The sequence below is a fragment of the Mugil cephalus genome, chromosome 16, assembly GCF_022458985.1.
Source record: "Mugil cephalus isolate CIBA_MC_2020 chromosome 16, CIBA_Mcephalus_1.1, whole genome shotgun sequence".
Classification (NCBI taxonomy): Eukaryota; Metazoa; Chordata; class Actinopteri; order Mugiliformes; family Mugilidae; genus Mugil; species Mugil cephalus.
In genome coordinates, this window is record NC_061785.1 from 20,160,643 (window position 1) to 20,183,380 (window position 22,738).

At 40.8% G+C, this 22,738-nt stretch overlaps 1 protein-coding gene and 1 pseudogene across 1 annotated transcript; one reads left to right on the forward strand and one right to left on the reverse strand.

Moving 5' to 3' along the window:
- Nucleotides 1-316: 316 nt before the first annotated feature.
- On the reverse strand, nt 317-15,417 carry LOC125022027 (annotated as a pseudogene).
- Nucleotides 15,364-18,057, forward strand: LOC125022835 (serine protease 27-like). Its single transcript, XM_047609775.1, has 4 exons — nt 15,364-15,424; nt 16,328-16,416; nt 17,407-17,627; nt 17,736-18,057. Exons 1-4 carry the CDS (start codon nt 15,364-15,366, stop codon nt 18,040-18,042), a joined length of 678 nt encoding a protein of 225 aa, XP_047465731.1. The 3' UTR covers nt 18,043-18,057.
- The last annotated feature ends 4,681 nt before the right edge of the window (nt 18,058-22,738 follow it).

A 22,738-nucleotide genomic window follows, 5' to 3' on the forward strand; every position in this document is an offset into this window, starting at 1 on the left:
AGCATTTTTCAATGTATCGAATGAAAATAAAATAAAAACCCTGTTTGCCTGGTTGTCAGGCTTGGGTTAGACACAACAATTCCATGTTGTGTCACCTTTTTTTTTCTATCATTGAGGGCTATGAAGAAAGCATAGACTCACACATCAATTTGTTTTCCATCATAGAGGACTGTCTGACAGCAAGGAAACATACTGATAACATTCTTAAAATACTCAAACACATTTGACGTTACAAATTGCTATAGGTGGCCTTCAGCGTCTCTCCACAAAAAGCTTGTGTCTAAAATAACTGCTGACACAGATATTTTACATTATTCTATTTTGCTCAGGCTGCATCTTCATCGGCCCCAGGATCCTCCTCTCCTTCTGCACTTTCACTTATCATCTGATTGTATTTACTCTTGAAAAATCCAGCCTTAAAGTATAAAGGGGACAAAAAAGTTATACACATATGTCATTGTTGCATTGGAGTATAAATAAATTAGTACCAAATTAGAAGAGAGGAGAACTACTGAATACATATTTAATAATTACAAAGCATTGCACTCTTACTGGCTGCATTTTCCTGTAATGCTCAGTCAGTTAAAGTAGTGTATGTCCAGTGTCTTACCTTATACAGGCCGGCTGTGAGTAAAGCTAGGAAAGCCAACCCTCCCAGCGATCCTCCGACAATCTCTTTGGTGAAATCTGGTTCAGGATACACTTCTATTTCTGCCTCAACCTGAGATGTGACGGGACAGAATGTGGGTCAGTTTCAAGCTTTTTTATGCCTCAAATAACACGAGTGGATAAAATCTGGCATCACCTTCTGAACAGGGGGGTTGTTGTTAGATCTCGCTGAAAAGAAGATGTACTGGTTTCTGTCATACTCCAGGCTCGCCGTGCTGGTCAAGAGGAATTTAGCAGATTGAAGTCCAATCTGAGAATTAAAAAAAAAAAAATGTTGTATGAGCAAAATATTATGCGACACAGTGTAGCACTTACTGTCGAATATACACAAATTACCTGCTCGATCCACTGTGAGCTAACGTTGGCAGAGATATTGTAGGTCGCACTCTCCCCTCTTCCCATGAACTTATTGCACCTGAACACTGTACACCAGGCTACAGAGCAGTCCTGCAGGAGGTTAGAAATACAAATAAATATGTATTTTGTAATAAATACAAATACATTTTCTAAAATATCTATAATTAGATCAATTTTAAAAGGAAAATTGTATCAGCACTCACCACTGACTTTGTTTTCTGTATCTGAGCAACAAAGTCTCGGACAGCAGGCTGTTCATCTTGACCTCTTTGACAGTTTGCGATCTGAAATGGAGCCAATGTAGTCATGTTAGTTTAACAGAGACCAGGATGTGGTCCTCATTTTGTGCTATCCATGCATCTTACGTCTACATCTGAGACATTTCTGGGGCCGATCGCTCAATGTTTCGGCATGCATTACCTGCAGACTCTTCAAATCCACCCAGATGTCTTTGTCGCCGAGCTTTACTGGAACCCTGATCACCACTGTGAAATTCAGCACCCTGTTTACATTTGTGACCTGAGAAAAGACCAAGCTTTAAGTCTAAATATGAGCAATAAACATCATAAATAATACTGAGAGAATTATTTGAAGTAATAATTTACCTTGATTGACTGCTTGACTTGTTTCTCCAAATTACTCTTTCCAAAAGAGAAATTGTTGTAGCTGAGGGAGCTAAATAAACATTTTCAATTATCAGGTATTCTAATTTAAAATGATCACTTTGTTATATATATATATATTTGTATGTTTCAACTAAAACATCACAAACCTTTCAATTGTAACAAAGATGCTGTACTTTACATCAATCTCTTTCATTTTGTAGAGATCGCTTGAACTGGAGCGCACCTCATTCCCACTAACAGGGAGAAGAGCAATTATTGAAATCAGTATTTATTATATTAAAGTAGTAATCATTTAATATGACACCTCCATAAATAAAAAGTCGACAAGTGGTACCTGGTGGCATTTGCTGTGATAAAGAGCTTCCTGTCAAGTTCACTGGTGATTCCAATCCCATAGGAGACGATGAAGAGAGCCTAAAAACCATGTGAAGGACAGAAATCAAACCACCTCCTCTTTTGGCTCTGAGAAGAAATCCTTCTGTATAACAATCAAACCTTAGAGTTGCCCTTGAAAATGGGCTTGTCAATCATGCAATCTGTCTTTCCCCGCTTTAAAACATCTTCACTGTCCAAGGAGTTACACTCAATTCTTCCCTGTATTAAAAAAATAAACAAACAAAAGAAAAAAGTAAATGACGTGTGGCTCAGAAGAACATATGATCAGAGACAATGTGAAAAAGGTTTTGACCCTGAGCCTTACCTGAAGACCTGTGAACTTCCTGTAAGAGAGCCCAGCTGGGTATGTGAGAGTAACGTGGCTGCTGTAGGAGTTTTCTCCTCTATTCTCCACTGACACGGTGACATCCAGAAGCTCATCAATGCCCACTTCAACCAATGAGGATCTGAATATGAGAGACAAGACTCAAACTAGAGCTTCACATTCTACACAACTGATCACAATCCAGTCACTGTAATAAAACATTGTTTTGTCTGGATTAAATGTACTGCCGTTAAACTGGTTTGAAACTTATATATATGTCAGATAGGTCAAAATTTGTCCACTCATACAAAGGGTTGTCATGGAGTTTGTTGTCATGGAGTTTCACGGGGCACTCTGTTAGGACCAGTACTTTTCAAATTATATATGTTTTCTGTGGAAAATATCATTAGGAAACACTGCATGAATTTCCTCTACTATACACTCAATAATATTTATCTATGAAGCCAGGTTAATGAAATCTGCCAAGCTCCAAGTATGCCTGGAAGACACAAAGGTTTGGATTCTTTCAACTTTTTACTTCTTTTTTTTTTTTTTTTTTTTTTTTTTTGTTTTGTCTGCATTTGTCTGCATAGTTGAACACCACAGGGTGTCAACATTATATGAGTTTGATGCAGTTATATTCTTGCAGCTGAAAGCTTTATTACTTCAGTGCGTGAGTGTGACCATCACCAGCCCTCCCTGAGAACTGTCCTGTTGATCTTTATTGAGTGTAGTGACCTTGTGTGGCAGGGAGGGCAGTGCTACACCTCAGTGGATAGAGGGGGGGAACAAAGGAAAGAAAAGATGTAGAAGGATGGACAGTGGAGGAGATACATGTGGTGCTAGTAGGAACTAGTGGAGTGCAGGGTTCTGTGCTTCCCAAGTCACCTCACTCAAGTATGACTGGGTACAGTCATCTCTGGAGAGATGAGAGAGTCCAGGGGGGGTAAGGGTGTCCCAATGGAAGGAGAGAAGTCTGCCATAGGGCACGTAGTGATAAAGTGAAAACAATAATCCAGCCCTTAATAGCCGGGACTCATCAATTCTTTTTGATGTGATCCAGCACGGGCTGGCAGGTGACAACACACATGCATGTGGGCATTCCCTAAATATGAGTGAGACCATTACCAGGGCCCAGAGTCAGGTCAGAAGCCCCAGCGCCCGAGAACCTCCACCCCAGTGTGGGGCGCATGGGTGACAGGACCAGAGAACCACCGTAGCCACGGGGCAAGCCACACCCCAGCGCAGATGGCGAGCGATGACCAACACCCCCAGACCGACCAAGCGAGCACAAGTCGGTGCAGGCCAGAGTAGCCCCCCATACCCCCCACACCCCCCAGCCACCGCAGCCCGTCCACCCACCGCCGCCAACACCCCCCCCAAAGACCCCACCCCCCGCCCGCAGGGCAGCCATGGACACCTCTCCAGCCGAGAGGACTCCCCCAGGAGCCCAGCAAAGCCCCCGCAGACGGGCACCTGCCCAGCGCCCAACCAGGGGCAGGCCATCCGAGCAGGGGGGCCAGGGAGCCGGCCCCATGCCCCTGGCGCACTCGGGCCAGGGAGACCACGGGAAGAGAGAACCCCCACCCGCCAGGGAGAGACCCCAGCCCCCCATCGAAGGGAGAGGGGAAGCACCAAGCCACCACCCGAACCAGTCGATACCGGAACAACCGGGTACCCAAGGAAGCCGCCACGAACCCGTCGCCACGCAGCACCAGGAGACAAAGCCAGGCCAAGAGGACACCAAGAGGAACCTAGGTAGATACCCCTACCAACGGCCGTGGGGCCACAGACCGCCAGCCCAAGATCCCCCTGCTAGCGGAGGACCAGGCCCCCCAAGCCGTGCCAATGGATAATGAAAAGTGACAGTGTCCCTATTACTGTGCTTCCTCAGTCCCTGATGAGGAAGCAAGCCCCTACACCGTGACCCTGTGACCCTGGATGTGGTGTGGTGCATTAAGACAGGGGGCAAACAGGAGGGTCAGGTGGGTCAGAGGACTGCAGCACACTACTGTCCTGCAGCCTGCCCTGACCCTGACCGATCCTGGGTGGACCCCTAAGGTGAGGTGCATTAAAAACTTGGGATGGGTGTGTGTGGTGTATCTAGCCTTGGTTGTAATGGGCGACATAGTGTATGGTGGAGTGTGAGGTGAGTGCAATTTAGGAGGCAGGCAAGTGAGGGCCAAGTCCCCGGCAGCAGGGCCAAGGCGCAACAGCTGCCCATGGGACCCACAGACGGGGCGAGGGCCCCCAGGACTCAGGAAGTCCCCCGACCAGACCCCGCCCTCAGCCCAGAACAGCAACCAGGATGCGACAGACCCCCAGGAAACCCGGAAGAACCAACACCGACCAGCGAGCAATGGCATCAGCTACCCCCCCATCCACCCCCCGGGGTGGCAGGGGTGCCCCAAAGGCGGACGGAGACCCCCCCCCCCCCAGCCCCCCCAGCCCCAGCGCGACGGAGCAACCGGACACGCCCAGGGTGGTACTCAGGCAGCCCCCCACACCTCAGGCTCCGACCCCAAGGCGCCGGGCGTGGCCCCGACCGACGGGGCCCCCCGGACCCCAGGAAGGCCCCCCACGACCAGCGAGGGCCCAGCCACCAGCGGAAGGAAGGAGAGGCCGGAGGAGGAGCCGGGCGAAGGGAGGAGGGCGCTGCAGAGGGGAGGGAGAGGAGGGGACAGGGAGCCCGCCAGCCCAGACCGCCAAGGCCCACCAGGAGATCCAGGGAGAGTCGGCCACCGATACACCACGACCCCAGGAAAGTGAGCAAGCGCCGAAGCCACAGGGAACCCCAGGCAAGTCTCCATCGCCACCCCACGTGGGGGAGAGGGAGGCCAGCCGGGTAAACTGCTCAGGGTCAACCCAGGGGTGAGAAGGAGTAGGGCACCCCTAATGCATGCTCAAGGTGTTGTGGTCCGGGGATCCTCCTTAGTGAACCTGGATGAAGAGGGCAATAAAATCTTTTCCATAACGACATTCATCACTGTAAGAGAAATATTATTATAGCATTACAGTAAGTGGAACAGAAGTGGCAAAAGCTAGCAGGCAAAGTCTAGATGTAAATTAAGGTTGAGGGAGTCGCAGAATACAGACCATTTTTTGGCAAACAGAGTCAACTGATTTTTTCGGGAAGCAGATATTTTCTCCAATGATATATAATCGGAAAGAAGGTTCAACCACTGGGAAATGTTTAGTGACTGTTTGTTCTTCCAGTTCATAAGGATTGTTTTCTTGGCGATGGTGAGAGCTACAAGGACAGATTGTGATAGATGGTGAGGAAGACTGATTGTTTCCAGGTCACCAATGAGGCACAAGTTAGGGGTTTATGGGATTCTGCAGTCCAAAATTAAGGCGAGTTTCTGTGTTACAAGTGACCAGAAGTGCTGTACCGGAGAACAGAGCCAGAGAGCGTGGAAATAAGAATCTGAATAGTTTTGGGTGCATTGCGTACATTTGTCGGATTGGGAGAAGCCCATTCTATACATCTTGTATTGAGTTGTGTGTGATCTGTGGAGTACTTTAAACTGGATCAGCTGTAAATTCGAGTTTTTGGTCATTTTAAATATATTTTGGCAGATCTGAGTCCAGAAATCAAAGTCTGTAGACAGGGAAAGATCGGCTTCCCATTTTGATATTGGTACATGTATTAAATGTGTGGTTGATAGCAGCTTATATATTAAAGAGAGGGTTTTCTTCTTTTTCGGTGTGAGTTTTTTAATGTTGGTGACGAATTGTGGTGGCTGTATGCAGTTCTGGAGCACTGGGATTTTCTTTCTGATTGTCTTGGTCACCTGTAGGTATTGGAGGAAGTTTCCATTTCTTATTTCAAACGTATCAAATAAATCTCTGTGATTCATAAGTAAGTTCCCCTGGAAGAGGTGATGGAGGTGGGTTATTCCTTTATGCTTCCAAGTGCTGAGGTGAAGAGGGACTTTGTTATTCACAAAGTCAGGGTTGTGCCAAATTGGGGAGAACTTTCTACACAACTGATCACAATCCAGTCACTGTAATAAAATATTGTTTTGTCTGGATTAAATGTACTGCCATTAAACTGGTTTGAATCTTATATATATGTCAGATAGGTCGAAATTTGTCCACTCATACAAAGAGTTGTCATGGAGTTTCACAGGGCACTCTGTTAGGACCAGTACTTTTCAAATTATATATGTTTTCTGTGGAAAATATCATTAGGAAACACTGCATGAATTTCCTCTACTATACACTCAATAATATTTATCTATGAAGCCAGGTTAATGAAATCTGCCAAGCTCCAAGTGTGCCTGGAAGACACAAAGGTTTGGATTCTTTCAACTTTTTACTTCTAAACTCAGGTAAAACTAAAGTAATTTTATTTTGATCAAAGCAACTCAGAGATTAATTTTATAATTACAAAGGTTTATAATTTATTAATATAGTATTACCTTGGCCTCTAGTACTACTGTGAGGAATCTTTGGGTTGCTTTTGACTGGGATGGATCCTTTAATGTGAACATAAAACCTGAACTACCTTTTTTCACCTTTTCAACACTGTCAAACATCCGATTACAAGGTGAAACTAAAAGTAAAAATTGTACTTGCCTGTGTTATGTCTATAATGAAGTACTGTAATTAATTATTAGCAGGTCTAAATAGCTCTCCAAAAAGCACCAAGATTATCCGAACTGCTGCCACAAGAATTTTTCTCAAATTTTAGCTTCTCTTCCTTGGCTCCGTCTCCTTAACATACAAGGCCATTGAAGGCGAAGCCCCATCATATCTTAAAGGCCTGTTAGTATCATATGCCTCCGGTATGTTGCTGCTTTAGGCCTAGGTTGCTGGCTTCCCATCATGCATGTAAGCGAAGACTGTGTTGTAGCGTGTCCTCACCTGGTAAAGTTGAAATCCAGTTTCAAGTCATCCACACATTGGTTGTCAGTGCCACAGTTGATCTCAAACCCTAACTGTGAAAGAGAGTGTGGAGTAAATTGTATTTTACCAGAAACAACAAATTAAATCAAAGTTTGTGATGATATCTGGACATGGTCTAGGAGAGCTCTCCACATAGTAACATGCGAAATGGTCAATAATGTAGCAACAATGAAATGAATGCATAAAAAGTAGTGGCAAAAGCAAATATGTTTTTCTTAACTACATAAATACTAAGTTTTGTGCCTTTGAAATTTACTTACTGAATGAATGGCTGTAGTTTGGGCCTGCTGAGCAAGACTTGGTTTGAGCCCTGAAGAAGATGGTAAACCTTCAAAGGTGAATCTTAACTCATTGCTAAGTGGATTGACAACATCTTCTGCACATGCCTGCAGGAAAAGGACACTATTATGAATATTTTTTTGTCAAGCTTGTGAGAATCATTTGGATTCAGTGTTAGAGGACTCTTAAAAACAAAATGGTTGTATCAGGGTCTTCTGATTTACCTGAATGAAGAATTTCAAGGTGCTGCACTCTTTCCTATTTAAGGAAACAGTAATGGTCTTGGTCGACTCTCGTTGTTTATCAGTGATATAAGCTCGATTCTTTGGGGCTTTGCGAGTGGCATCCAGTGTGAAAGTATGTTTGATTGTTGCTTGAGCTGGAATAGATCAGAGTTACATTTGAATGGTACACTGAACAAACATACCAAAGAATGGACAGACGGTAGGTTTGTCACCTGAGGAACCTGTAGATACTGAAGTGAGACTGGTCATGGTAAAGCAGATTGTAGCTGTGTTCTGCAGTGCTACTGAGCAGTCTACATTTTGAGTAGGGATTATCTTTGGGTCGAATGACACAGTAGCTTCAACCATGACGATAGGTCTTGATCTGGAAAAGGTGAGAAAAAACATGTGAAACAGCTTTGGTTTTTTTAAGGTGTTATTAAAAAGAAAAAAGAAAAAGAAAAGAAAGAAACTGGCCGAGATGTCACGACTGACCAACCTTTGCTTTGGTCTTCACACATTACAAAAGACACTGACAAAAACAATACATCATGAGCCTTGTAAATGATGGATGTTGCCACAGTGACATCACCCATTGGTGTAGACTACAGTTCTGACATTAGATTTGAGTTTGACATTTTTGGTCAAATAAATATTACACTGTCAACTGTCAGTGATATTATAACAAAGTGGAGCGGGGTCAGTGGATGCTGAGGCGCATAGTGCCCAGAGGTCACCAACTCTCTGCAGAGTCGATGGCTACAGACCTCAAAACTTCATGATGCCTTCAGATTAGCTCAAGAACAGTGCGTAGAGAACTTCATAGAATGGGCTTCCATGGCCCAGCAGCTGCATCCAAGCCATACATCACCAAGTGCAATGCAAAGTGCCGGATGCAGTGGTCTATAGCACACCATGAAACCTTCTTATCCAACATCAGTGTCTAACCTCACAAGTACACTTCTGGAAGAAAGGTCTATACCGTTGGCAATATGGTGTATTTTTGGAGAAAGCACTTAATGACCATCAATGATATTCCACATACTTTTGCATTGGCTTCACTTTCAAGACTTGGTGTTTACATCCATTTTTTATGCACAATCTGTGGTGTACAGTAGGTTACAAATGACCAAAAATGGTATACTTACACTTGACAAAACAGTGCTTGATTAGAGTACTTTGGACATACCTGAGTAAGACAACTGTGCCCTTTGATCCCACCGCTAAGTCTGGCAGTTTATCTCCACTCTGGTCTAAAGACTCCTGACTGATCGACAAGCCGAAATACTTCAGTCCTGACTTGACTTCAGAGCCAGTTATTCTCTGTGTAAAGGAGAAATTTTGAATTACTGAAATTATAGAGACTTTAAAAGCAGTGGCAAACAGACCCCAGATGGCGAATGTGTTTATTGTCCTTTGAGAATTCTCTATTGTTGCTCACCTGTGAGTAAATGGGATTGATACTTGGTCTTCTTTCGCCATGGAATATGTAGATGCTGCCTTGGCCATCATTCTCCAAAGGTGCTCCAACTGCTAAATCGCTGATCCCGTCTGTATTTAAATCAGGCAGCACAGCAAGAGAAGACCCAAACCTTCCTTTGCTGGATTCAGCCCCTCTTAATACTAACGGAGAGTCAAAGTGACACTCAACTGTCTGGTGAAAGCATAAGGATGAAAGTGAATGTTACACGTTTATTAAAAGTAGAAAAATAGATGAATTGTGTCATTAGAAAACAATAATGTCATTTACCAAATACTTCAACTGGCACACATAAACTCTTCCCTCTCTCTCGGATTCCATATGCATTGGGGCGGATATGAGGATGAGGTCAGTATACTGGCTGCTCATGCTCATGGCACAAACCTCTGCCCCAAAGTATTCACCAGATTGCTGAAACCGTGCAAACAGCATAATGAAGCACAATTCTGATAATGTTGTCTTTCAGGACCGTATGGCTTACACATAAATACATACCTGCTGTGGATATGGATCTATCATTTTATAATGTGTCATGCTTTCATCAACAACCATCACAATTCCTCTGTGCTGATATCGTGGAGCACCAACAATTGTCACTGTGCCACTTGAAGTTTCAGCAACTGCCATAGAATAACCTAGAATTCAAAACAGTCAAGCAAGGTCATCAGTTAAAATATCAAATATCCAAGTTTAGCTAGTGTGTATATTCCAGTGGTGAGGAGAATTCTGTGTATCACATTAAATGCAAAAACAAAACAACGTGACTTGTATTAAACATGTTCGTATATTCAACTCCTTATTTCTCATTTGACATTTTTTCGGTGAATTTCCTGTTCTGATCAATGTGTTGCTGTCAAACTTTACACACATGCAGCACATGCACTGTGCATGATGATGTACAGTATGTAATGACTTGCCTGTCATTCAAAAGTCACTTGAGAGGATGAGGTGAGGTCCTGTATATTTTGTGTGACGCGCTGATGCTGGTTCATGTAAGCACGCTGAGTCCAGGTGAGTTTAAGCATTTAATAAATCACTCGCAGCTACTTCAGCGGCTTTCAGATAACATACGCCAAAAGATGGTGAAGGTGTACACTGGTAGCGAATATGTAACAAAGCAAAAAAAAAAAAAACTGAACAAAAGCGGTCAACAAAAATTACTAAAAAAAAAAAAAGCTACCTAACACTCGCCTCTCTCCTCCCTCAGTGCAGGTGAACCAGCTCCCTATATCACCTACGGCAATCATCCCCCAGTGCCCACGTGACCCAAGCCCTGTGCATCAACGTGGCAACCAGACCAAACAAATCAAAAGGCGAATAATCCACCAGTGCAACAGTATGGCTCCTACACAGTAGGTACAGTGTGTGTGTAGTTTATTGTTAGTGTAATATTCTTACCAAGGTAACTGTCAGGCTGTAGAAAAGCAGGCTCAAAGGAACTGGTCTTGAGAGGTCTTGAGGATCGAGTACTTGAGTATTTTACGTATCCTCCCCTCCACTGGTTTGCACCAACAACTGCCAACTGAATTCCTGCAATGTAGACAAAGGAGTAATGAGTTAAAAGTGTTTTGCATAATATTTGAGGAAAAAAATGATAACCACCTCTCAGTTGTATGTCTCTAGCAGCTAGAGAAGCTAATCTACCTACTGTAAGACTTATATAATATATTAGAATAGAGAATAGAGCAGAGACTGTATAAATATGGATGATGGAGCAGCTCCCCAAGAGTGAAGCCAAAGCAAGTAGAGCTCCCCCTGGTGTCTGGCTGCAGTATAGGTCATAAGCTCCACCCCTCCATGTTAGTGGATGCGACTTGAACCAAAATAAAACACTAAAATACACATTGAAAAAATAATAATTCAAGGATGGCTTTAGCCATTCTAGGTAGTTAGTATAATGCTGATGCATACTCAAGTGTCCATTTTTCTGATGAGTTTTATTTTAGTTGCTTATTTGACGCTATGGAAACAGGATGTGACATCATGTAGACCAAAAGTTGTCATGCCAACCAATCCATTCCATTAACCAGATAACACCCATACTGTTTTTATCATTTCCACCACGACACTATCTGTAAAACGATGAGGCTAAAATGTACCTTAACCTATATGATATGAGACAGTTTTAAATACATCAAGTCTCCTCATTCTTATAACCAGGATGACACTAAAACCTCCAGTCCAGTCACTGTCCAGTCGCCTTCCTGTGATTTTATTTACCCCAGGCACATAGGCTGCACTGAATCCCTCTTGAGACATTTCCATTTTCAGAGACTCGCCGCTGCTTTGAGATCCTGTGACAGAAAAGCAAAAAAGTACTTAAAAGGCAAACTACAACAGTCTGAGACATTATGGCTTGAGGTAGCAATGGTCAATGATAGAACATGTACAGTAATTTCAACGTTGAAGATTTGATGTTTAGTTTACATTAGCACCTTCAATGGAGAAGATTTTGTTTTGCAAATTCTGTCTTATTTTTTCAAGTGCTCCGAAGCCGTCCACTTGAAACACATAATCATTTGAAGGAGCAGATGCAATGGTGTCCAGTTCTCTTTTTGCCGCATATTTCCTAAATGCACTCCCCACCTAGGGACATTGAAACAACGTGATTAAGATGTTATATGGATTGAGTTATTAAAATTACGTTTTAAACTAGGGGAATACAGAGAATTACTCAACTCACTCTTCAACACACAAGCTAGCAGTGAACCCACATCTAGATCCAAAATATTTATCAATAATTTGTACTCACCCCAATAGCAAATCGAATAATGTTTTTCTGATTAGCTAAATGTATAGCTTCCGGTAACGAAGGACGGTCTTGAGATTCTCCATCAGTAATGACGATCAAGACCTTCTTCATATTTGGTTTGGAACCTCTTTGTGATGTGAAAACGTTGTTACTGCCAAATGAGAAAATTATATTTTAATCTTTATTACCCATATAACCCTCATTTTTAGTGCTATTCCTTTCATGACTTATTCAAATTTTATTTGAGGATGTATAATTTTAATTGACAGTTTTTACGTCCAGCTTTGGTTGGGTCTGTTTCAGTCACATGGTGTAAAACTTTAATTCATACAATGCCTCTTTTGAAAGCAGTTGTATCAGTGAAGTCCACACAATGATTAAATTCATCATGTTAAAAAATTGTCTGGACAGGAAATCAAGGTGAAGATGTCATACTTTAGCATTTAAATCATATAATGGCAGAATAACAGCACTCACACAACATGTTTGATGGCCTTTGCTGTGTAGGTTCCTCCCCCTAATTGGAATATATTGTCAATTTTAGTCTCCCATGGTGTAGATGAGAAAAAATTATCAAAGTAATAATGGACTGTGGGGTCCCAAGAGAACTGGGAAATAGAAAACTGAAAGAAAAGAACACAATTATTCATTTATTTTATGCAAACTGTGTAATTATTTTATGTCTTTGGGACCACGGTCCTCTTACTTGTGTGTTTCCCTGCAGAGATGACCGGACCAGATTTTTAACAAAATTCTTCATGATTTGAAAATCGCGTGAAAACACGCTGCCTGAACCATCCAGCAGAAAAGCAACTTCTGTCCACCGGCACTCTGTTGACCAGTGAGCATAATTAATCAAGCGATCCTTTGAACATTTTTCCTTTTAGTATCATGCAACCTCCAGATTCTGGGCTTTTTACTAAATGACATTAGTACACTGTCAACTTTCAATTCAATATACTTTTACCTTCAATAGAGGAAGGTATGGATGGTTGAACACGATTGGAAGTTGTAATGGGAAAGCACAGACCATTGTACATGGTGATACTTGTACAGTCCTTAGGAATGGTCGGACCACACGCCTGAAAAGAGACCAATCCTGATCAGTAGTAAAACAAAAATATAGATATATTTCCAAGTAGCACAAACCTCTGCAATTCTCTGCAGTTCACCTACTCACCAGTGTTTCCTGTGTGGTGGGATTAGCTTTCAATGTCAAACCAAGAGACATGTTCACTGCAAAATTCGGCACTGTAAGGGAACGATTCGACAGAGGTTTAAAGATAGTTAAACCACATTAAAACATAAAATACATTTGTGTGTGATGCAGTATGAGTAGAAACCCCGTGAAGACGTCGAGAAATAAAAAGTTGCCCACCTGAAGGTGACACTCTAGCACAGGATTCGCTGTTGATGTTGCAGGTAAATATTTCCCCCCTGTCATTTGGTGAATACTGTTCAAGTGGGGCACTGACGACCAATCTAATAAAAAGTAAAAAAAAAAAAAAAATACAAAATCAGTGTGGTGAGGGCAGTGTATTAAGAGTTGTTAGCTGATCAAATCTTGCATCTTGCATAAAACCCACATTTAGCGCCACAATGCATCGTCTGACTTACTCTGATTGTCTTTGCACCACCTTGTAGCCAAAACCTGCTGCAGAGTTGTTCAGGGTCTTCCAAGCCACGGGATCAATATTGAAACAAAGAGCAGCTTTTAACACTGAAGGAATCAGAAGAGAGAAACCGTTTATCGCAATGTGATTATGGGAAGTTAATTAATCTAACTATGTGTTTTTGTTTGTGATGTCATTGGTCTTTGTGTTGCCTTCAGTCTATCTCTGGGGTGTAACAGTACGGTCTGCCCACGGTGTCTTATTCTGAAGCCACTAGGGAGCACCAAAGTCAGACATATTCAACATAGTGGCTCAGAAGGAATGATTCTTTTTACGTTCAAGGATTCATTGTGAAGCCTGTGTTGTCTGCGAGGCTGACCCTGTTGACTCTAATTCTTGCCACTTACTATTAGAAATCACACAGAAGTGGATGTGTGTGATAAATGATAACCCGTTCTTTGCAATAGAATCATGTTTTCTGAGTTTTGACCAACTTATGGTTTTGTGAATGGAAATTGTCATTGTTCCCATGTCCAGGTCAAGTTGACGTAAACCAGATTTGACCAAACAGGACGTTCCTGTGTGTGAGATCCTTTCCTGGCCTGTTGTTTTCAGTGTTTCCTTTCAACCTATTTTACTCTATAACTGTCTATCCATGCATGCATATGCAGGCATATATAATTTTTACAACGCCTGCAATTTATAACCTTTAAACATTTCCTCCAATTTGTAAAAACAGTTTGAACTCTATATTAACTTAAAAGAAAAGCAACAATATAGTATCTTCCACTGCAGCTGATAGGAAGTCTCTCTTCTCTACTAGCCTACATGTGAGATTTCCTCACCATTTTTTGCTGCTCAAGTTTTGCTTTTTTGGGAAGTACATGACATTTTCTTAAATTAGCCTCCTAAAAAACATGTTCTCATATATATGGCAGGGCGCTGTTTACTGTCATCTGTTAATTCCATTTACATTTCAGTGTCCAATAGTGACATCGTGTGAGAGTTCTGCTGCTGTGGAATTTACAAGAAATAATAGGAAATAAATCAAAATAGTTCTTCAGCTCACGGCCTTTTTTTGTTTTGTTTTGTTTTTTCATCATTGAAAAAGCCCCTGTTGAGCCATTATAGTCTTTGTTGCTTCAGCAGGAAAGTGACAGAAAATACCACGTAAATGGCTGCAGTAAGGGTGTCACTGAAACAGATGAAGAGGATGTGTGGACTGAAATGTGTATAAACTTTAATAGCACTTCAACACCACACAAGAAAAGCAGCCAGCGCCAGATGAGGTCTTTAGCTGAAATGTTAGTACCACACAGTGGCTCTTTATAAAACATATTTTCACGGAAATCAATTTATTGAGCAATACATTTTTTTTAGAGTCCTTTATTTAGAATGTAAATCTTCACAGTTTCTCTCATATTCAGGATGAAAGGATAAAAGGCACATATTTTCATCTTAAATTGTTTTTCTATCTGCATCTATGTCAAATTCCACAAATAATTGTTGTCATTAATAACATTTGCTGCATGCAATGGGGATCAAACAGCTTACAGCTTGCTTAATGTCATGTAATCAAATAAAATAAAAAGGTCAAATTAAAAACTGTTGGCAAATATGATGCAAGACAAGATCTGAATGCACAGACTTACCTGACAAGAACAGTGTAGCAACAATTACCCAGCCCATTGTGTTAGTCCCATGGAAAGAAAAAAAGCTAAAAATCTGAGCTCATACAGGTAACTTCAAAAAATGCTTCTGCTGCTGAGCCCCAAAGAGGGAGATGGTGAAAGCAAAATGCAAGAATCACAAGGTGACAGCTCCAAACCAAGACTCTCAGTTAGAGGAACTCAGATGTAGGAGGGGTTATCACACTGACAAACTCTTGCTGTTTGATAGACCTAAAGAACAGGCTATTTTGGACCTTGATTGTACACAGCATTGGTATTGTTAAATTCATGGTAACCAGAACTTAATTAATGATATGAAACCAAAGAAATAAGAACATGAGACCATCACTTTAAACTGTAGTTAAGGCTGCAGCAGAAAGGCTTGTTCACAGTTGTACTTGCACTTTTAGTTTTACTTTTTTTCTTTTTTGTCCTGTGACATATCTATGCAATTTGTTATTGACGCTATATGAATAAAATTGAATTGAACTTCCTTTCTTCTGTTTCTACTGTTGGTTGGCTTCTTCCAAGACAAGTCAAATACCAAAAAGATCTGATGTATGAGTTGATTGATTGTCCCCGTTACCATTTCATGACTGAGACATCCTCCCCCTCATGAAACAGTAACCGTTTCCCATTTTTTTGCTCAACTTCCCCTGTAATCTTATCTCTCTGTCTCTCTGTTGTCTCTCTTCAGATACTTTGTGACTAATTACAGAATTCTAATACCAGTTACATAATTAACAGCTGGCCAGTAACTCACTGATATTTGAAAAGATGAATAATTTCTTCCTGACTGGTAAATGACCAACCGGTGAGGCCTTTCTTTTCTCACACCGTCACACTTGTATGCGCTGACTCATTCTGCCCCTGTGCAGGAAGTGAAGCTCTTTTCATGCTCACTAGCTATAAAATGTACCACTGTCATCAAATTTCTGTGCCCACTTCTCTTTAAATGTTGTGTTATGTAATTCCAACGAGCGAGGAATTTAAGAGGATGAAAAGTGTTGATCACCCTGACTCCCTCCATGTGCGACCTTTTGCAGACTTGCTGGTCCCCCCTTCTTGCCAAGCAAAGACGATCGAGAAAGGTTGCGAAAAGGTCAAGGATCAGTGCACTGTGTTGCTGTGCCTGGTATGGATTTCTAAGGGCAGATTAGCAATGTTGTCACATGCTCTCCAAGGCTCTCTGTGTGTGTGTGTGCGTGTGTGTGTATGTGTGTGTGTGTGTGTGTGTGTGTGTGTGTGTGTGTGTTCAAAGTGACCTCTGGAGGGATGAGATGCTCTTCTTAGATGAGACAGTTAATAATCTAATAATGAATAAGAACTAAACATTTACTTATCACAACGTACAGAAAAAGAAACAAACTCTTCACTAAAAGGTGTAAAAGGTGCAGGGACCTAATGAAAGAAACATCCTTTAGTTTGAGGAGCATGTGCAATACCAAACTCTAACATCAGGCCAATTTGCCTGTGTGTTCTGGATTATATGCTCTACCCACGTGCCCATTTATTTTCACCACACTTTATAGAACAGTTATACGCGTCTTCACACGGTACGGTAATACGCTGCTTGTCTTCACACCATTAACATCTCTCTGGTTACTATGTCTAGGTAGAGTTGGATGGAAGTAGCTCAGACAGTCCAATCATCAGCTCATCAACTCCTTGTTATATTCCTCTAACAATTGTTTGAGTTACAGTTTACATCTGTATTCATCCAGACTCAAAATATATGTAGTAAAGATCTTGAATGTATTTGAGCAGTATTTTTGTAAAACTTGATGACGTCACAGTGAAGATGATTTTGAACTTCAAAGTGATAAAATGTCTTCATTCCATCATTTTATCTAGTTACATATTTGTCAAAAACTATATCCTCACTAACATATAAATTCTTGAGTTATGGCCAAAAACACATTTTCCAAGGTCACGATGACCATTCAGCCCAAACTCTCACTAGTTCCTCTGTATCTCCAAGTGGACATTTGTTGTAAACTGAAAAAAAGTTCCTCCAAAGCCTTTGAGACATATTCATTTAAAAGAAAGTGTTTCTCAGATGGATGGCATTATGAATGGACCCAGAGAGAATCCTAAACTAAAATGCATTTCACCTCATTTGTAACTGGACCAGACGTGTAACAATGAACTGAATTGTGTGTTTTCCTGCAACCATTTTCCAGTGTGTGGCACCACTCCTCTGTACACCAGGATTGTTGGAGGTCAAGATGCTCCAGCTGGAAGTTGGCCATGGCAAGTTAGTCTGCAGAGATTTGGTGGCCATGTTTGTGGCGGTTCCCTCATCAACCAAGAGTGGGTGATGTCTGCTGCTCACTGCTTCTCCAGGTGGGCAACTAAAATGTGTTTTAACACAAGTAGTTGACAGTAATTTCATTCTAATCAGAGACACTCCTGTCATTGTAAAACCAAGGCATTTTGTCTTTTCTCCTCCAGTGCAAGTATGTCTGGTTGGAGCGTTTCTCTGGGTCTTCAGAGCCTACAGGGTGACAACCCAAACCAAGTGTCCAGAACTGTTTCCACCATCATTTTGCATCCAGACTACGACAGCTACACCAGCAACAACGACATTGCTCTGCTCAGACTCTCCTCACCAGTCAGCTTCACAGACTACATCAGACCTGTGTGTCTGGCAGCGAGTGGCAGTGTGTTCAACAACGGCACTGATAGCTGGGTCACTGGCTGGGGTGCAGTCCAGGAGGGAGGTGAGTCTGGACGTTTGCTGATCATTACTTTTGGTTGAGGTCACTGTTCATGTGTCTGTAATCTGTACCTGGGTCAAAGACGTATAAGGATTTTAAAAGTGGAAAAAAAAAAAAAAATCAAATTGGCTAAAATGCTCTTTAAGTTACTTTCTATCTTTATTAAAGTGTTCTGTATACCACTCAATAATAGGAATTTGTTTTAAGAATGCAATAAACATTTTTTAGTGAATCATATGATTTCTCCCATGAAAAATGTCCTTCCTGGATAACGTAAATTGATTTGAAAATTAATTAAAATGTTTATCATTGTTGGCATTAAAAGTTTATAAAAAAACATTTTCATCAGAATAAGAATTAATGTTATGTATTTGGACTTTTATGGTGAAATTGCTTCATTCGTTCCTGTTTGCCACACAATAGTTCATGCCAAAAAGAGAAAAATTATGGAAAATGTCTTAATTTTTTTTACAGGATAAGTAAAAGGGGTGTTATTGTATCCTCAATTCAAAAAAACACTATACTGTAATTATAATATGACATTTGAGTTAAATCATTTGACTGTGTCAATGTTACCCAGAATGACATGCTGTTAGCCAGGAATGACCACTGCAAGATTTCAGTGTCAAAGTATTTCATTAAAGGCTGTTTGAGGAACATAATTTTTAACAGACATATTACAAAGACACTGAAAACTGTAAAAGATTTGAAAAGGTTTTTGCAAACAAGTGTAAACATATTTTTTAATCCTTTTTAACTGATCTGCATAATCACCTCATTACTAAATCACAATACTTTGCTCTCTTTTTCTCAAGATACTCAGCCCTAGCTTGTGGGTCAACGTTCTTCCTGGTCCTGAAAAGTCTTTGCCTTTCTTTATTAGACAGTGGCATCTGCAAGAACAAAACTGACCCTTAAACATGCTCATTTTTGGGCAATAACTTCACAATGTCTATGATAATGTCCTGTGTTCAGGTCATTGAAAAAGATAACAAAAAATGCCATAAAAGTTCAAAAATACAACAGTACAACATCAGGTAACAGAATACATTTGTCATCCAGGAAGGACATATCGTTACCCAGGAAGGACAAAACAACTATTTTTCCTTTATAATCGGGCACTAACTGGGTCTACTGTGTAAAACATAAGCTTAATCTTCAACACATCAATGTCATATTTCACATGAAATAGGTCATTTTAAAAATGTAAAAAAATTATAAATGTGTTATTAGCGTTATCCAGAAAGACACATCATGGTGGTAAATCACGTACCACTGAGCGTGTCCAAATCCAATTATGGTCATATAGCCACTTTATGTGTGATACACAGGAAGGACATTTGAGAATCCAAAAATGGGGACAAAAGTATTTCTTGAATAAAAAAATGGAAATGAGCTTAGTGTTGTTACTATATTTGTAGGTGTCATTACAAACACCAACACAATTATGCCCCAGTGTATCAATAATGCTTTTATTAAGATTTTTGACATTTTTAGCATAATTTTGTCCTTTATTTTTAGCCCAGACTTTATCCAGGAAGGACAGTTTTGTACTTTTGAGCTAAATAGCTCCTTAAATTTTAATTTCTTACAGTAAATACTCATATGAGCAAGTAAAGTGGGGAGAATTGAGTAACAAATTGTACTTTTTAGATTTTTTTATTCATTTTTACTATTATAAATATGCCTCAGACACCAGAATTGACATGTCTCGTCTTTGATCCACCTCCAGCTGAAAAATGTTTCCCATGTATTTCCTCCTCCTTAGTTTCTTTACCATTCTCTGAAACTCTCCAAGAAGTGGAGGTACCAGTTGTAGGAAACAGAGAGTGTGACTGTCTGAATGGTGTGGGCACAGTCACAGACAACATGATCTGTGCTGGTGTTCTGGCAGGAGGCAAAGACTCATGTCAGGTGGGCTGCTTTATTTTTCATTATTTGTCTCTCCTCGTGGTAAATGTGGTGTGGAGTTTGTAAAATTCACACCGTGCTCTTTCCATCTTTTCAGGGGGACTCTGGAGGTCCAATGGTGAGTAAGCAGGGCTCCGTCTGGGTCCAGTCTGGTGTTGTCAGTTTTGGTTTTGGCTGTGCTCGGCCCGGTCTCAGCCTCGGACATTATATACTGTAGATTTTGCTCTAAAAATACCTTTCATCCTCCTTACAGAAACGGTACAAAAATCAGTGAGTGGAAGGTTTTCCTTGGCCATCGACTTGTAAATAGTTTTGAGAAATTTTTGGGTGTTGTGAGCATTTTGCTAAGTCAAATCCAGTCTAATACTGCACTTTTACAACTGGCTGAAGCAGTGAGCTACAGCTATGTAGAGTCATGCAGAGTGAAGTTGCCCTCCACTACACTTTAATTTGAAAGTGCAAAAGAGCAAAAATATGTATTTTACAATCACAGTTGGCCACACACACACAGTAGCTTCACACTCAAGTGTGTTCTCGTTCTCTGAACGTATTCGATATCCTAACACAGAAAAAAATTATCTGCCCCAACATCCAAACAATCATCATATCTGTTGCATTGTTATTCCAGACCAGTTTCACCATGTACATTCAATATCAACTTGTTTCTCCAACACACAGTCAGCCAATCCTGTCTATTAAACATTGTGAAATTAATCGAATCAATTATGTATCTATTTGAGCTTATTTATTCATTTATATATGAACTCTACACGAGCCGTCCGGGCTCTTTAAACCGGCTCTATTTTACAGTCTCCCGCTCGCGCGCGGTAACTAGGCAACGTTTACTGTAGGGTACATTGGCTAAACAAGAACAACGTTCATAAACAATACTGCATGAAGTCCAACCGGGATCATAAACTCACACATAACATATTCACAAATCAATTACCCAATTCCAAAAATATGTATTTTACCATCACAGTTCACCACACACGCACACAATAGCTTCACACTCAAGTGTGTTCTCGTTCTCTGAACGTATTCACGCGAGATTTCCCTTGTCCCTGAATACCCAGTGTAGCGAACGCGCCCTCTGCTGGTAGAAGTTAGATACCGCATCCTACTAGACAACAATATTTTTCAACAATAAACCAACCTTTCCTTATTAGAAAACACACAGACAATTTTCACTACACTCTGAAGATGAGCTTTACTAAATGCAAATAATAATATTGTAGTCATATACCCCCACTGATGGCTCTGTAGTTATATAACCCCACTGATGGCTCTGTGTGCCACAATTACGTCAAGTCTGTGTGTCTGGACATCAGCAACACCAGACCCTTCCCAATTGGCAGCCAGTATTGGGTGGCAGGTTGGGACAATGGACCCTAAAGAAGAGGTAAGCTTATGTCTAGCTTTTGTGTTTTTTGCAAGGTTTGCTCTTATAGCAAGTGCAATGTCAGTCATCAATTGATTATCCACAAAAACTGTTCTTGTGATTCTTGTAGGTGTCAGTAAAGCCGGATCCTCTCTTCGAGACCTAGAAACTCAAGTGGCAAGCTGTGGGAATGTTTCTGATTCACAGAACATCTGCACTAACACCATGGACCTTCAAGAGGTGAAGAAAAATCCCATCTATCAGTTTTTCTGAAACCTTTTTGGCATGGATTTTCAAACTCATGTTGTTTTTTTTTTAATGTTTTTTTATGGGGATCGAGGAGGCCCTCTGCTGTGCAAGTCAGACACATCTTGGTTCCAGGTAGCTGCTGTAACAATGAGTGGGAGTAAATCGGCCCGTGCAGGTGTCCAGGTCTTTTTCAAGACTTCAAGATTTGGATCATTTATTGAAAAGACAGTGGGGGATCTGCCTTCTCCTGCAGCAGTTCTAACAGCAGATTCACCACGTTTTTCATTGTCTCTATTCCTGTCTTTCACCGTCCCCATAACCTCAATGTCTCTTTTGTCTGTGTTGATGTAGGCGGTTGACCCACTGTAGTGACAGCAGTGAAATCTCTCGGTAACCTCTGATTCATATACTTACATACAGTAATGAAAACAAATCTTAACATGAGGTATTTCCGAAGAAGTTTACATTTTATAACGGTAAAGCAATACAGAGCATTTTGTTCTTAAATAAAGGATTTTTTTTAATGAATCCAGTTAAATGAAGGAAAGTTTTAAATTATTCTATTCACTGCTGTTACCTAGTGTCGACAAATGTATTGTAATTTAGTCATATTTATATAATAAATATAGTATACAGATCATCATAAAATAAATGCCCTTTATTTCATTTCAGAATTCTTACACCAGTTCACAATGCCAATATAAAAAAATATTTAAACAGTAGTACCCAGCTGTTAAGCGTGTTCTTCAAAGGTTAAACAGTACATTATTTGATGAAACAGGTTATCTTGTAAAGAAGTTTTAAATTCTACACAATTAATACACAATATTTGCATTCGATTGGAACTTAAAGCAATTGTAACCCTTTCATGAGCGTGACCCTATCAAAGAACCAGTGTGTGCTAATGATGTATCTGACAAATATTTTTCCTGCTCTGGGTATTTCAGTAGATTCATTTCATAGTGCTGAAATATAGAACTACTCAGTATTAATGAAGACATTGACGTGGATTTCTTCAATTCTGGTTGGGCTCCAAACCCCAAATGAATGAGTGACTAAGGGAGTGAATTCTGCCGAAACCAAGCATCTTTCAATGTATCGAATGAAAATAAAATAAAAACCCTGTTTGCCTGGTTGTCAGGCTTGAGTTAGACTGTCTGACAGCAAGGAAACATACTGATAACATTCTAAAAATA